The sequence below is a fragment of the Cetorhinus maximus genome, chromosome 2, assembly GCF_964194155.1.
Source record: "Cetorhinus maximus chromosome 2, sCetMax3.hap1.1, whole genome shotgun sequence".
Taxonomy (NCBI): domain Eukaryota; kingdom Metazoa; phylum Chordata; class Chondrichthyes; order Lamniformes; family Cetorhinidae; genus Cetorhinus; species Cetorhinus maximus.
In genome coordinates this window covers 45,612,515-45,629,957 of record NC_135880.1, presented here as the reverse complement: position 1 = coordinate 45,629,957, position 17,443 = coordinate 45,612,515, and the positions used below count along the sequence as shown (strand labels likewise).

The 17,443-nt window shown below is 40.5% G+C and overlaps 1 protein-coding gene across 3 annotated transcripts in view; it reads left to right on the top strand.

Annotated features, from left to right (window-relative positions):
• Positions 1–17,443, top strand: part of gtf2h2 (general transcription factor IIH, polypeptide 2) — a 38,617-nt gene extending 21,174 nt beyond the window's left edge. For all 3 annotated transcript variants that reach the window (XM_078564296.1, XM_078564278.1, XM_078564286.1), the window contains 7 exons: positions 4,328–4,415; positions 8,957–9,064; positions 10,346–10,409; positions 11,052–11,155; positions 12,347–12,449; positions 13,720–13,759; positions 15,019–17,443. In XM_078564296.1, the coding sequence (XP_078420422.1) occupies positions 4,328–4,415; positions 8,957–9,064; positions 10,346–10,409; positions 11,052–11,155; positions 12,347–12,449; positions 13,720–13,759; positions 15,019–15,132 (621 nt within the window). In that variant the 3' untranslated portion in view covers positions 15,133–17,443. The remainder of the gene's footprint in view (positions 1–4,327; positions 4,416–8,956; positions 9,065–10,345; positions 10,410–11,051; positions 11,156–12,346; positions 12,450–13,719; positions 13,760–15,018) is intronic.

Here is a 17,443-nt window from a genome sequence, read left to right as displayed (position 1 = left end):
GCTGGTGATGGTAGTTAGGATTTTCATTCATTTTAACACTGTATCAGGGCTTTTCCTGAAGGAAGGGGTCAAAAATCAACATTTTGCAGTACAGGATTGTGCTGAACATCACTGTTCCCAAATGAAAATCGTGCATCCAGTGAGGAAGAAAAGGAGGGTAGGTGGCCAGGGACAGGTGCACCCTGTAGTCCAGAAAAGGTGGGAAATCTGCTGCAGCGCAGGGGCCAGATGAGGGGAGGCAGACGGAGGAGAAGGCAGTATCCTGCAATAGAGTCTACCGGACAAGAATGACATACAGATGACAGAGCAGCAGTGCCTCTGAAGACTCCAGTTGTCCAGGGAGACAGTCACAGCAATCCATGACATGCTGGCTGCCTACATTGCATCCAATTGTGTAGATGGGCACCTGATGCCTGAGGCCTCAAAGGTCACAGTGACCCTGATTTTTTTCATCACAGGGCCCTTCTAGACCTCAGCTGGAGACCTGTGTGGGATCTTGCAGCTGGCTGCCCACCACTGCATCAAGGTAGTGGCTGATGTCCTGTTCAGGTGTGCACATGAATTTATTTCATTTACTGATGACAATGCCAGTCAGGCTGAAAAAGCTAGAGGCTTTTACAGCATTGCTGGTTTTCCATAGGTGCACGCATGTGGCCAATAAAGCGCCTTCTGGATAGCTGGGGTCATTCATAAACAGAAAGGGATATCATTCCCTTAAAAGTATAGCTGATATACAACCACAGGCGATGCATCATGAAGGTTTGCACATGCTTTCCAGGCAGCAGCCACAACACCTACATACTTCCTAAGTGCCACAAATGTTCAAGAAGCCAAGCTTTGGATACCTTCTTAGGAAATAGCTGATGAAGCCAGTACTAAACCCGAGGACAGAGGCTGAGAGGAGATACAATGAGAGCCACTCATCCATCAGGATGTGCAAATCATTGGTTTACTCAAAATGGGATTCCGTTGTCTAGACCGACCAGCCGGCGCTCTGCAATATGCACCTGAAAGAGTGTCACTAATGGACATGGTATGCGCTGCACAACCTGGCCCTGCAGTGAGGGGAAGCCCTGGCAGATGACAATTTCGTGGAGAGCCCCACCCTCTGACGACTCTGATGAAGAGTGGGGGAAGCTATGTCAGCCAGGTGTGTATGGCGGTCTGCAGGAGGATCTGGATGGCAGGCTGACAGAGATGCACTAATTATGATAAGGTTCCATTAGCGATATGTCTGCAACACACCAACACCCTGGCCCTTCCCACCTTCTTGTCTCTCATGAACACAGGGGTCGCATCTGCTAACATAGAATCAACAAATAATGCCATGAAGAGGGACCTACATGAACACAAGCTCCCTTAACACCATTTAGTCCATCCGAATCAAAACCATCACATCACACACCGAATGCATCAGTGCAGCCCGAACATCATGTTCAAAGAACACTCGTTTAGTAACATGAGAAAACCGCATTAGTCCAAAGTGACATATGCAAAATTACCACTGTGAACCCATGTGTGATTAATGAGGTGGTTTCTTACATCTTTTCCAGGTGCTACAGTGTGGTGCTCCCCCCCCACTCACTGCAATCTGTGCTGGAGACAGGCTGCCAACCCTTGTGGCCCTTTGGCGTGCGTCCTCTGGTCGCCTGAGGTTGTGAGGACCCGACGTTGTGGGAGTCTTCTGCACAATGGCGGGAGGCTCACCTGTCGCTGTGGCACTCGGAGGCTTCTATATCAATGGCAGAGGTATGGAGGAGAGGCTGCCCCCATCAGAAGCACCCAGAGAGATGCCCCCCAAAGGCGGCAGCAGCTGCCCATCTGCTGCTGTGAGGCCCATTTGGCCCTCTGCTTTCCTGACAGGAACCAGGTCCTGGATGTGATTCCAAGCTCTTTGTCCCTTTCTCTTGGCCTCTGGGCCCCCAAGCTCCAAGACAAGGCGATGGAATGTAGGTCAGCACACGTGCTCTGTATCCCATTAGTGAACTGCTGTGTTTGGCACTCCTTGACCTTCAACGGAGGAATCCATGTGTTCTGTAAAGTGGGTGATCGCAGTGCTCATGGCCTGCAAGGACCCGTGCCAGTGCGTGCAACCCCTCTGGAATGTGCCACATCTCCACGCACCTTGAGCTGTACGTCTAGTATCTAACGGATGACTCCAGAGACTCTTCATCTGATGGGGCTTGGCATCTAGGTGGCCCCTAAGACTCCTCCAATTGCCAGAGGCCTGCTTCATCTTGTTTTCTGACAACTTGTCTTGCGACAGTGATGTGCGCTCACTAGCGTGTGGATCTCTTACAGCTGGATCACTCATTTCCACCAAGGTGCGTGCATCTGAGCTGATGCTGGGTGTGAGGCAAGGAGATGTGACGCTGTGCCCTCTGAGGCTCAGCCGTCATCCTCGGAGGTTAGTGAGGGTCCCTTGGGGCAGGTGGCTGCTGCTGCTGATGTTTGCTCTCTAGGGGAAACAAAAACAAGGAGAATGAGGGGCATCATCAATATTTGAGGTGAGTTCAGAGAGACTAGCTTCTTCAGAGCACACACTGGCAACATTTAGGAGATGGTAGGCAGTATTTGAACCTTAGACCCTTCCACATTCACACACCATGCTCCCTGAATTGTGCAAGCCTCCACAGACCAAATCCATCAATACCACCTTCCTGACAGACTCCTCAGTTTCCATGACAGTTGCCCCCACCCCTCCTGAAGCACAGTTTGCAGGATTGAGCTAAGATCCCTTGGGATCTCACCACCCCGGGGACTTCCTTTACTGCCTCAGCCAATGGATCAGATCCAGTGGTGGGCGTCTAGTTCCAGGAACAACTCCTGTAGCGGGGTGAAGATGGGCAGGTTAGGATTACAACCTCCAGTTCTGGCCCTTTTCCTCTCATAGTGCACCGCCTTCTCCTGGAAATGAAAAAGGACATAGTCATTGCAATGTTGTGCTTCAATCATATCTTCAAATGTGTGGTCAGCATGTACTTTGTCGGGGCCAACATTGAGTTGGCTCAATCTTCCTTGCCAGCTAACAGGTTACCTCTGCTACGACCTCCATCCAGGCTGATTTTTGTCTGGCTGGGAGGTCTCCTCTTCCCGTATTATGGAATGAGGACCTCCTACCCATCTCAAAGCTTAGAGAAGACTTGCAGGGAGTCGCCATCAAACTGTGGGGCCATCCAGGGTCTGGAACCCTCAGCAGCTGGTGTCCCATTCTCGACTCTGTCTGTGGAGAAACAAAGAAAGATAAAGGATTGAATTTGAGTCTTTTCCTAGACACTTGCTACTCATAAGGGGAATGGGTCAGCTGCACTTAAATGTCCTTTCCTCCCTGGCGAGTCCTGAATGATTCACTACTAGCATATAAATTAATCCACATGTAAAATCAAGCTCTTACCTGCTGCAATCCTTCAAAGAATTTAAATGGTTTCCTCCAAAAATCTTCAGCCTCTAAAGTATGATTTGTGCTGCACAGTCCTGTGTCAGGGGTGCCTTTAAAAGGGTAGACGTGACCGACTTCGGGTTCACAGCCTGCCCCCCCCACCCCACCCCTCGCCCCCCCCACCCCGAACAGCTCGCCTTGCATTGCTGATGGGTCATGCTGCCCACGGTTTCTCACTGCAGTTGGCCAGTGTCCAGCTGGGGGCCCACTAATTGGAGAAAAGACGCATTATCGGGTGCCTTTCAAAGGCAGGGGCAAGATCCACCCACTCCTTGTTGGACTCCCGCCCATCACTGAGCAACATAAAATTCACCCCCCATTGTTCCTGTTCTCAACCTAAGGTGGACTGTTGTCATTTCGAAATACAGCGATGTGGGGAAAAAGCCGGGAATGGCTCTTTAGAAGCTGGCGGAGATGCAATTGAAATATTTTTTCATTCTATGGCTGATTCAACAAGTGGAATTCTCAAGAGGCCTGGTTGCTTGTTTTGTGCTGAGTTAGTGATCTCGTCTGGGATGATGGAAGAGATGCTACGTTTGGCTTGAATGCCATGGATCATGAAGGATAAAATCAAGCAGGGTTTCTACCCCTGATTGCTATCCGGCATACCTTTGCTGCAAGTTGCAGACGTGGGTGGTGAGGGGGAATGGTTTTTGCTAAACTTTGACCTTCACTGCAGTTGAATAGCTTGCTTTTTTACACATGAACAAGGACTATTATGGAGGGTGGTTGGCACCTCAGCAAAAAGTCAATGCCTTGAGAAGAAAAAGAACCGGCAGAAAAATGGAGATGAGAAATATTGCTCTAATTTGTTAGATTTTCATTGCAGTATTTTAAGGTTTTTGATAACAGTAATGCTAATCCAACATTTTTTTTTACTTTATGAAGTGCTTGAAGACTGCTAAAATCAGAGTGTCTGTGATTGGTCTGTCGGCAGAAGTTCGAGTTTGCACTGTTCTCACCCGCGAGACTGGTGGTAGGTAACCTGAACAATCCGATTCATCTTGTTAGAGTTAGAAAAGAAAATGAGAAACATTTCTTAAAGATTTCTTTAAATCTCACCTAATCTCTCAGTCGTTAAGACAGCAAGTGGCTGAACAATATAGACCAAGAGTTTCCTAAGTTTGATCTTTGGCCTGTGCTGACTTACCTGATTGCAGCCAGGCAGTTGGAAGTGCATTACAATTGTTATCCATGCTCTTCATTTAAGAAGAGGAAATTTGGGATGGTTTCCTGCTTTTCATTGATATCTAGAGCCCTTAGTTTAAAATGTGTGTCTGAATATTAGGTAATTAGAGAATTGGGCTCAGCTATGATGTCCCATGTGCTCAAATAGTCTGCCAAAGCTCACTGTTTGGGCTCATATATAGGCAGGATAGTGAAAGGTAACTGAAAACTTTGTGTAGGTATCAATCCTTTCAGAACCAGGGAAGGGAAAAACTGGTGGAAAAATAAAAAGAACTTGTTTTATTAATTATCTGTAAATGTGGTGAAGAAATTAGTTCTGGTGAATTTATTCTGTCAGCTACGTTTGAATGAATGTTTTACCTCCCATCAAAAGTGACTTCTTGGGAGTAGAATCTTGTTGAAAATTGGTTTGTATAGTGATTCTTTCATCCATGCAAAAGGAAATACATTTTTAATTTTTCTAATACTCTGGTTTACTTTTGTGACTGCTTAACTTGAAATATTTAAGCAAATTACTTAGCATGTAATGACCATCGACTAACTTTAAACCATTAAGTCAGTATTGCACAATAAATACTTTTTAAAATTGTTCAATCATGTAAAATATTTTTCCCCATATTCAGTCAGATCAGTAAATCTAATATTAATTGTGATTCTAATCGTGTAATTCTTTGATACCTGGAATCACTATTGCCATCGGGAAATTAATTTACTGTAAAAACTCAAGTAAAAGTCAAATTTTTGAGACCAGTTTTTTAAGCCAAAAGTCATGGGGTCAACTATTACACGGGTAATGTTTTTGAGTGATTGATGCATGCTTGACTTCGTCCCAAAAAAGACTGTCACAATGGAATAAAGCAAAAATGAACAACACTAAAGAATTTGTATTAATTCTCTAACATTTATTTATTTTATAACATTACAAACTATATACATTTCATCCAACACAACATAAATATATCCAATAATGTTGAAATCCTTCAAAATCACTCTGATCACCACCTGAATTAGCAACCGATTTGTCCCAGTGACATGGTTGTATAACATCATCATCATATGAATTTTTCTCTTCTTCATCACCATCATCATCATCATTGTTTTAGTACTGGTAAGTGATAGTGGATGCATTGGTCATCTTTCAAAATTCTATAGATTCTGGAATGGTACTTGCAGATTGGGAGGTTGCAAATGGAACCCCATTGTTTAAGAAAGGAGGGAGAGAGAAAATGGGAAACTACAGACCTGCAAGCCTGACGTCAATAGCAGGGAAAATACTAGAATCTATTATAAAAGGATGTGAGAACTGGACACCTGGAAAATAATGATCTGATTGGGCATAGTCAACATGGATTTAGGAAAGGGAAATCATGTTTGCCACACCTGTTGGAGTTTTTTGAGGATGTCACTGGCAGTATAGATAAGGGGGAATCAGTGGATGAGGTGTTTTTGGATTTTCAGAAGGCTTTTTGATAAGGTCCCACACAGGAGGTTAGTAAACAAAATTAGGGCACATGGGATAGGGTGTAATATTTTGGCATAGATTGAGGATTGGTTAACAGAAGACAGAGGGTAGGAATAAATGGGTCATTCTCAGGTTGGCAGGCTGTGACTACTGGGAAACCACAAGGACCAGTACTGGGGCTCCAGCTGTTCTCCATCAATATCAATGATTTGGATGTGGAACTAGATGTAATATTTCCAAATTTGTAGATTTCCCAAAACCAGGTGGGGAGGATGTAAACAGGCTTCAAGGGGATTTGGACAGGCTAAGTAAGTGGGCAAGAACATGGCAGGTGGAATATAATATGGATAAGGGTGAGGTTATCCATTTTGGTAGGAGGAACAGAGGCGCAGAGTATTTCTTAAATGTTGAGAGATTGGGAAGTGTAGATGTCCAAAGAGACCTGGGTGTCCTTGTTCATAAGTCACTGAAAGCTAACATGAAGGTGCATCAAGCAATTAGGAAGGCAAATGGTATGGCCTTAATCGCAAGGGGATAAGAGTACAAGAGTGAAGATGTCTTGCTGCAATTGTATAGAGCCTTGGTGAGACTGCATCTGGAGTATTGTGTACAGTTTTGGTCCCCTTATCTAAGAAAGGATGTACTTGTCATAGAAGGGAGTGCAATGGCAATTCACCAGACTAATCCCTGGGATGTCTTCTGAACAGAGATTAAGGAGAAAGGGCCTGTATTCTTTAGAGTTTCGAGAATGAGAGGTGATCTCATTGAAACTTACAAAATTCTCAAAGGCATAGAGAGGGAAGATGTAGAAAGGATGTTTCCCCTTGCTGGGTGCTCTGGAACCGGGGGACACAGTCTCAGAATAAGGGGCAAGCCATTTAAAACTGAGATGAGGAGGAATTTCTTCATTCAGAGGGTGTTGAATCTTTGGAATTCTCTACCCCAGAGGGCTTTAGAAGCTGAGTTATCGAGTATGTGTGACAGAAATCGATAGGTTTCTAGACACTAATAAAATCAAGGGATATGGGGATAGCATGGTAAAATGGCATTGAGGTAGATCAGCCATGATCTATTTGAGTGGTGGAGCAGGCTCGAGGGACTGAATGGCCTACTCCTGCTCCTTTAATCCTATGTAAATTCAGCACAATCATTCCACAAGTAATCGTCCTTGGTACCATCGAGGATATTCTTAGAAATGATTTTTTGACAATATTGGGATCAAGTTCATTTCACGCATCTATGACCCATTGACATAAAGTTGCTAGTGTGGGTACTAGCACATTTCCACCCTTAGTGAATGTCTTTCACCTTCCAGCATGCAATTGTTCCTAATCTTTTGTATACTGTCCTTGAGAGGTTTATTTATACACACATCCAAGGGCTAAACAACACATATAAGACCGCTGGGAATAACTGCCATGTCAGTGTCGGTTGATTTCACTTCATGACTTCATTGTTGAAAAAGTGGGATTTGAAGAAATTCCAGACGAGCTAACATTTTTTCTGTGTAGTCTTCTTGGTCTCAGATTCCACGCTTCTTTAATCCATTTCTTGAAACCGTCCATCCATCTTCATCCAGCCTTTCTTGTGAACAAGGAAAATAACACCTTTCTGAAACCTCTCTTTGGTGACAGTTTTGCGCTTGAATATCACCTTTATCAGCTTTAATTTTATGCTACCCGCCATACAAGATGGAACTACTGTGAACCCTCTCTTCCTGTGGCCAATTGTCTTTACACAGATGGTTTTTTCACCAATCTTGGTCTTTTTTGGCATGTTGAGGTTCATCGGTGTTTCATCCGTACATGCAATGCAAGCCAGCCAATATGCATCCTTCTCTCAGTCGGATGAAAAATGGTGCAATTTGATTTTTTTTTTCATCGAGTTCAGGTGACAGACTCTTTGTTTTCTGACAGAGTACCAAATCATGCTTTTTCATGAATCTTGTGCACCATGCGGCACTGAGTTCTGGAATACCATCTTTCTTTGCTTCTCGGAGAGCGATGAGTCAGATGGCTCTGCAGTGATAATATTGTTTTGCTAATGCTTGTTAACCCATTCTGCTACTTTCTTTCTCCAGGTGAGGCCGTTTGCTCGGTCTTCCTCTGCTGGCACATTTATTTTTGAACACCTTTTCTAGTTTATTTGATGTCTTTCTCCAGTCTCTTATTTTTTTGCAAACATTAAACTCTCTTGCTGCTGCACAATTATTAGTCCTCTCGGCGAATGCTATATCTTTCATTTTAAATTGAGCTGCGTGCTCGTTGTTCTTTCTTGAAGACATTGTGATAGATCGTGTGGTACACACTAGTCTTGCCGATTGGCTGGGAGATTGCCACTAGAATTGGCAGAGGGAAAACCTAAAGGTTCCTGAGTGTACCTTTAAATTAATGAACCATGGTAATTGCTGGTAAGTAAGTAAGTAATACTCAACAGGGTTTGATTTCTGAGAAGCCAGGGCCAACTTTTACAAAAGGTATATGAAAAGTTCAATTTTTTTAAGGCCAGAAGTCATGGGGTTGACTTTTACACAAGATTGACTTTTACACGAGTATTTATGGTGTCAAACTCAAAATACAGCAGCATGTAGTTCCACATGTACTGTGTAAAAGCTGGGTTATGATTTCACTCTTGCAACAGCTGTGTCACTCTGGGCAAGTGGCAGGCAGAGGTAGGGTGAGGGACTGAAGTCAATATTATGAACTTTTTACCGCCAGATTCTTAGTGCCAGTGACAAAAATTCTTTTGTTAATACTTAGTGTGGAGCTGAAAGAGACCAGGAAAGCAAGATTAAAAATGAAATAATCTAGTTCACAAAATAGTAGCATCTTAAATGTGTGATTATTTTTTCTGTGGTCCCTTTATAGGTACATACCATGTTATTTTAGATGAGAGCCATTTTAGAGAGCTGCTTAGTTATCACGTGAGACCTCCACCTGCCAACTCCAATTCAGAGTGTTCTCTTATTCGTATGGGTAAGTACATTCTTAGTCAATTAATCTGTTTCATACATGATAGTCTTTTTGTTCTTTGTCCTTGGAATGTTGTTTTTGCATGCAGTAACTGTAAAAGTGATCTCAGTTTATTTTAGACTATTTTAGGCCAGTGTTAGTCCAAGGAATTCAGTATTCATTGGGCAAATTCTTTTCATCAATAACACTTTTTCACACTCGTGAAGTTTATTGTGAGGCCTTGGAAGGCATTAGCACACAGCAACAAAAACAAAAATAGCTGGAAAAACTCAGCAGGTCTGACAGCATTTGCGGAGAGGAATACAGTTAACGTTTCGAGTCCGTGTGACCCTTCAACAGAACTAAGAAATATAGAAATGAGGTGGAATATAAGCTGGTTGAAGGGGAGTGGGACAGGTAGAGCTGGATAGAGGGCCAGTGATAGGTGGAGGCAAAGAAGAGATTAGCACACAGCATCTTGATACACTGCTGAAGTTGCATTTTATGAGAGGAAATTAATTGAGGATAGTTGTTTGTTCTGACGCTCGAGAACAAATGGCCTTTTCTAGGATACTAGAAAGTAAATATTGACTAGATATCCTTACCATGTGATTCAGCCCTTACCTGACGTTCACACATGACAATAGAGATCACTGGATAATGGCCAGAAGTGGAAGCCCTTGTCAACTTCACTTGCCTACGCCAGGGATCCCCTTTATGGTGACCAAGTATCATTCCTGCTAAATTATCTAAAATTAGGCAACAAACCTGAGATGTTCGTAGCCTGTGTGCCTCAGCTGTTCACAAGATAAACAATCTGAACTAAAGGAGGCATTTCCAGTTTACTAATTTAGTTAAAACAGAATCCAGTAGAAGCTCAATATTTGTCCAGCTGAAACCTCTAATTCCTAAGTGAAATCTACTTACAATTTCAACAGGCCTGATATCCTGTGAAAGTTGATTCACAACACAACAACCAAGCTCTGGATTCAGGGTGTGGATAAAGTAAATATTTGAATCTGACAAGTGCAATGGCATGTTGGTGCATACATTGAGTTTGCCAAAGCAATTGACTTCTATTATAATTAGATTTTGTCTTGCAGAGAGAGAATTTATATTTTTTCATCCCTGAGAACATTTCCTGTTTGCTTTTTCATTTGATTTTGCAGATCATGGTACTTCTCATTTACACTGGCATTAGCATTAATGATTAGGCAGGGTTCTTGATAAAATGTATTTAGCTTTGCAAATGAGATGTTTTTGATTCTTGAATAGGAAGAAAATAATGAGTTTTTCTGTTGTAAGGTTTCCCCCAGCATACGATGGTATCTTTATCAGATCAGGATGCGAAACCATGTTTCAGCATGGCGTAAGTATGATTAATGATTTGCAGCAGTATGGAACATTATATGAATTTATATTTAATGCAAACTCTTAGTTTGGTAGTTAGCTTACCAAAGTGATTCAGTTATGCAAATCTTTGGTATGTTTTTAGCACTGAAAGAAATTAATGCTGCACATTTAACTATACAATGGTGATTCGGGAAGTTGAACATTGTTTTGAAGATTTTGTTAGTCAATTGGCTTAGACTAATTTTCTATAATTTACTTTATTAGAAATAGTTATTCTTATTTTACATTATTTTAAAAAATATATTTTGGGTCAGTTTCCTCCCTTATTTCAGTAATTTGATTTTCTACTTTGCCTAGCAACTCTGCAGCTGAGACTTTGGGCAAACTGCTTTCAAGATGCTGCTAGTGCCCCCTGATACCAGGTCAAATTTTCTCACTCCTCCTCCTCCCAGAGAGATGTTGCTATGCCATCTTGATGCCTCTCTCCCCAATGATTTAGATTGGGAACTGAGCAGAGTGGAACATCAATCTGTATCCACCCTTGCTCTGTACTGGTCTAGACATGTTTCCTTTAAGGTCTGGAAATTTACAAACTTGATGCTGTAAACTGGTTGTAATTGTGTTATTAAGTTAATTAATTAACTTCTTGTATTTTCAGACATTTGGATAGCAGCAGTGGACCAGTCTTAACACTTGGTGGATATTATTGTCCCCAGTGCAGAGCTAAATATGCTGAACTGCCTGTGGAATGCAAAGTGTGTGGTGAGTACTTTTACTTACAAATTTAAAGGCATACTTGAACAGATCAGTTTTTAGGAGATGTTTGAAGGCAGAGAAATAAATAGCAAAGTAAAGTGTTTTTGGAGAGAATCATGTACACCAGTCACTTTGGTTTAGATTGTGGAACTGAGGAAATGGGAAATAGTCACTAATTTTGGAGTCAAAGGGGCAGAGTGTGGAGATAGAAACTAAGGCTGGAGTAAATCACTCAGAGCGGTCAAGTGGGAAGATGGAACTTGGTTTTGAGTATACATGCAGAAGCTAATCCTGTACTTGTGGATAATATGGAGAACAGTAACCAGCAAATGATGAAAAAGAGAGGACAAAAAGCAGAACTCTGAGGCACTCGACAGATGACCATGTTGGGATAGGATATTGTTTATCCAAGATTATGCATTCATTAACTGCACTGGGGCAGATAAGAATGAAAACTTGAGGAAAGCACTGCCATGCAGATAAACTGGAGGAATGCCAGCAGAGAAAATTGATGTGTTCAATATTGGCAGAGAAGTTGAGGAGGGGCAGTGAGTCATGGTCAAGAGCTGTTGTGACTTTGACAAGGTTGATCTTGGGTGCTGAGGGTAGGTTGAACAGTGGAGTGGAGGGATCTGAACACAGAGCAATGAATAAAGAATTACAAAACAAAACCCCAAATGGTACATAAGCCCTAAGCAAAGTTACAAACTAACTGTTTCATTGTGACATTACCGTTTAACTTTGAAAGGTCTTTTGTAGGCCAGATAGCCAGGCTTCATGGATACCTTTGCGATATGTGATCAATTCCTAATCCATTGATTCAGCATTGATTACAGAAAAGTCAGTTCTTTATTAATCTGTTTCCTATTATATTCTAGGAGGATGCACATACAAATCCAGTGTATGAGACTTGCCCTAGTGCAGCTGTAAATCTATCCTGATGTATAATATATAGTTTTGCTATCTGTTTTGTAGCTCTGTGCGCGTATGTGTTCCATTGTCTTTTTTTTGAATTATGGTATTTTGATAAAGTGAATTTTACACATTACGGGGCAGAAATTGTTTTTGAATATTTGTGTACTATTACTAATAATCTTTTTGTACTTAAACTGGTGTTGGCCTGTGCAAACAATACATTAAGTGTACCTGAAGGCAGCATCCCATCCATAACTGGAAGTTGTTTTCCATTTACCTTAGGTCTTACACTAGTGTCTGCACCTCATTTGGCAAGGTCTTACCACCACCTGTTTCCATTGGATGCATTCAGAGAAACTTCCTTAGAGGAGATTCAAGGAGAAAGGTATGTAAAGGACACTGTGCAGTTGAAAAAGATTAGAACATTTTCATCCAATAAAAATGGAAAAGTAGTCTCAATATTGTTTCCCTCTTAAAACCAGCCCTCATTTATTAGAGAGAATGTTCTTTAAATATTTTTATTTTATTAGAGCAATAGAGAAATAGTGTCGGTATGGCTCCCTTGATAGCTCATCTCAGTAGTGCTCTCACCTCTGAGACAGGCAGTTGTAGGGTCAAGCCCCAATGGAAATTTGAGCATGTAGGCTAATCTGATGCTTCAGCGTGTTACTGAGGGGCTACTGCATTATCATAAGTGTTGTCTTTCAGGAAATGTTAAATTGTGGCTCCACCTTTCTGTTAAGGTAAATGTAGATGTTCGCATGGCACTATTCAAAGAAGAGCCAACATTTCTTCCCCAAATACATCAAAAACATGTTCATTCATTTGTTGCTTATGGGCAAATTGGCTGTGTACACAATAGCTACCACATAGCAACAATAACTGCACTTCAAAAGCAATCATTCATTTTGAAGCTTATGGGGAAGACCTGGGGAGCATAATAAGGCTAGATATAGATTAAATTCTTTTCTTAATGGAGTGCACCAGGCTTTATTTTGTGTACAACACAGTAAGATCTTAATTAAATAACTGAAATCAGACCACAAAGTGTAAGTTTGTGTTTCTCTTTCTGTAGCCTCTACATCCTATACTTCACAGAACTACCAGACCTTTTCATCTGTTATTACTCATATAGCTTTGAATGATGCGCATTCTGTAGTGTGCAAATCTGTAATTTGTTTTTGTATTCTCTAGATTAACAATACACTAACTAACGTGTATTTAAAGAATGGAATTTTCCTCCACTAGCAGCTGAGAAAGTTTATCCAATGATTAACTGAGCCATACATAAAAAGTAGGTCCAAGTTACAATGTCTGGTTTGTGCAGAGTAAGCACCATAATTAGCCTCAGTACTCTTGGCTTAGGAAGGAGGAAACAAGCCAGAGCTCTTGCATCTAAGTCCTTTTAGTGACCTCTGCTGGAAGAGAGTATAGACACTGGGGGCAAATGAGAAAAGGCTTGATATTTGACATGCTTTGTTATCTTTCCAACACTTGCAATTGAGGCTTGCATATGAGAAGTGGCATTTAGGAAAGTAATCTGAAGGTACCCTAGAACCAGATTTCAGCAAGGAACCATGACTTCAGGGGAGAAATAGAAAGAAGAAAAATTGCCAGAGAAAAGGGTAAGTCATATTCTTGTCTTTTTTTTGCAGGTATTGTCAAGGTTGCCAGGGGGAGTTGAAAGATCTAAATGTAAGTATTATAATTGGAAGACTATTGCAGCTTCACAACTTGGAAGATGGTGGATGCTGTCAATGTTGCAGCCACACCTAATATTAGAGCTAAAGAAATTGCCCCTTCAATGACACATTTATATTATTAAAGTAATGATCCTGACTTGAATTTTATTGTGAAATATGATTTGATATATTGGGTTGCCTGGGTGAAATTCAGCTTTTCCATTAGGGGACCTACTTAAAATCCAGATGAACATAATTCCAATCAATTAAATAGAATGTTGCATTTAAGGGGATTATGATGTGCTATAAATCATTAAGTCCCGTCCAGCACTGAACTTTTAAATCTTTTTGCCAGTCCCTACTTGACATTGTGACAGTCTGCTGAAGATAGGCCTACCAAATAAATTACTTGATTTGGTGTTTTCCAGTTGGTTAATCGATTGACATGATGAGTCCCCAGCAACCTATTTTCTTACTATAAAGCATTGAGATGTCACTTGTTCAAGAAAAAAAATCATGAAGTATATTTACTGTGTTTATGGACAAGTACATCAAACACGACTTAATCAAGATGTATAGACCACAGATTAATTCCCTAGTTGACGTTTAATTAGCTAATCTCAGCCAGACTAGCCAGATGGCTGATACAAATACTTCTATCACAACTGGTTGGTTGTTTTGGAGGGGGTTGAGAAGGGTGCAGGAAGGTGAAAAAATGATCAAGCATCCTGTTTCTGATCACTATCCAGTATTCGCTGCTAGAAGAGAGTGGTGGCTATTGGATGATGGCAGGAGAGGGTTCAGGTGTGATGCCCTTGACATTTCTGTAGCATTCTGTCAAACATGTGGTTCTCCCATGATATATTAAATCAAAGAATACTTTTTTATTTGCTCATGGGATGTGGGCATCGCTGGCTAGGCCAGCATTTATTACCCATCCCTAATTGCCCTTGAGAAGGTGGTGGTGAGCTGCCTCCTTGAACCTCTGCAGTCCATGTGTTGTAGGAACACCCACAGTGCTGTTGGAAAGGGAGTTCCAGGATTTTGAGCCAGTGACATATTTAAACTAAATACTTCCCAGTGGAAAATTGGAGCACAAACTGCATCTTTGTAGCTGGCTAAATAATATTTAACAGACTTGATAAAATTTTCTACTTGTCCCTTCATCTTCCAGGTGAGATGGGGTGCATGGTATTGAGGAAGAAGATACATAGCCAATGTGCTTTCATGGTTTTGAGATTACTCTCTGATTCTGTCCTTGTTTTCTTGCAGGTATACATTTGCAATTCGTGCCAGAACGTCTATTGTGTGGAGTGTGACATTTTTATTCATGATACCTTGCATAGTTGTCCTGGATGTATTCACAACCAATGCAATCCTTCATGACTGTCAAATATATTATGAGATTAATGAGTAACCAACTAAGGGAATATTGTCTGTAACCATTGCCGAGAGCCTCAAAGTGCTGAAACGTACTTTACTTATATACCACCTGACCTGCTAAATGTGATTCTGACCTGAAGCTTTACAATTATAGCTATGTTAAAATAAATAGTTTTGTAACACTGTCAATTATATAAGTTTCATTAGTCATGATCACATTGTTGTAGACATAAGTTACCTACTTGTTAAGCTTCTTTGTTTTCAGTTTTTATTGATTCCCCATTCATAATTTTACAAATTTATTTTCTGTTTAGTTTTTTTTTACTAAGTTTCACCTGAAAATTAACAGACCTGGAATGTACCTTGGATTCAGTTGGTCAGTGCTTTTCACAATGTTCCTCTGAACCACATGACCAATAATCTCTATACTGTGGTGAATCAGCTAACTTTAGTTGGAGTAGCTAAGGATTTTACAAATGGCTTCTGCGTACCTAAGAAGAAAAGCAGCTAGCCTTCCTAACCTGTGAGTTCTGCATGGAATTACATGTATTGAATTTGGACAGAACTGGAATTGGCTGTCATGCCTCATAAACGCATAGATGATCAGCAGTTGTCTTGTACATGAAGAATGACCATTTGGGCAATATCTGGGGTCTCCTAGCATCTATGGGGCCCAGCCTGAGTTAGCAAGTTAATGCGAGGGTGAAGGAAAGAAAGAAATTTTGACTCATTTAGCAAAAAGATCTATTTTTCTGTGCCCCTGTCAACTGCATTATTATCTACTGCAACATTGAAGGGTAAACTATGTACTTATGGTGGTACTATTTTCTATTTTATTTTTAAAATATCAAAGACATAGTTTTTGTTAGTTTTCCACATTAGCTTCACCTAGAAAATTAAACTCATGTTTTTCTTCCTAATTTCACTTGGATTGATTATTTTAAAATTTGCTTTGTTTCACTGCTGCAGCAACCATGGAAGTTTTATAGCCAAACTCATTACAGCTCTTGACTGACAAACAAGTACATACAGTTAGAATCCACTGAATAGCAGTCTGAATGGAAACCCTGATGCTCCTAATTTGTAGCACCTCTAGTTGCGATTAGTTAACTTGGCACCAATTGCGAATTGAATCTGGGAACTTCAGGTCTCTGTGATTTATTGCTATACAAGACAATGTCTTTATCCACAAGAAAATCAGGAATTTAATGCTTTCTGAAATTTAAACAAAATTAAAGTTGAAAACCTACCTATAGAAGATGAATACTGTATAAAAAATGCTTATTTGTGAAAAGTAGGTTTCAGTTGCTAGTTTTACACATGTGGGGTTCCCTTTTTTTTAGCTAATAAATGTATACAACCTATAGTTTAAATGTATAGTTTGATACTGGTTAGCTTTGTATTTTTTAGCACTTAGGAGCTAACACTCTCCAATATTTCAAGCCACTCATCATTCCAGAAATTGAGGAGTCCTGTATTTACAATGCTTCTTGTTTCATCACATTGTAGTTCAAGCAGTCTTACAATGGTGCTGCTGTAACATTTTCCAAAATGAATGGTTCTGTCTATTAAGCCAGTGTGTGGAGTGAACTATATTTGCATACATGATCCCTTTGTTTTACGGAAGTGCTTTTAAATTTGAGTAAACAAATCTTAATTGAAACAACAGACAGGAAGGGAAAAATGTAGTTTTCTTGTCCAGAGACATCAAGGTTGCCTTCGTGAAGAAAATGTAAATGTTTTCCAAAATCCAAGTGCATTTTTGGTGATGCAAATTTAATTCAGGCTCATGCAGAAATGCAAGGTTGTATTTGGACAGGAATTTTAAAAATTAATGTTTTACATCCTAACAGCATTTCAATGGACTCATCTTTTTGTGGGTGGACCATTAAAGTCTGATCTGTATAAACAATGGGCCTTCGCCAACAGTAGTAATTATTATAAAACTTATAATTGTTGGATTGCACCCAAATTGATTTGTCATTCCCTGTGCAAGTTGATTTGTTGGAAGCTGATCCCGCCTTTGTTTTTGAAGCATTTAATATTTATTAGAAAGGAGTAAATGTGCTTCCAAGTACCATTGAGTACTGTTTATTTTATATTCAAGAGATTAGTGCTGCAATGTTGCTATTATGTTTATTAGATAAGCCTAGTGCTCTCTCAATTGTGACAAAATGAATGGCGTTTTCTTAAACCATTTCAAGTTTTGTAAAATTATTGTATTCAAGACAATTTGTATTTTTATTATGTGACATAAAAACACAGATGGTCATTTTACTTATCTTTCTAAAATAAATGACTATTTATAATGTCA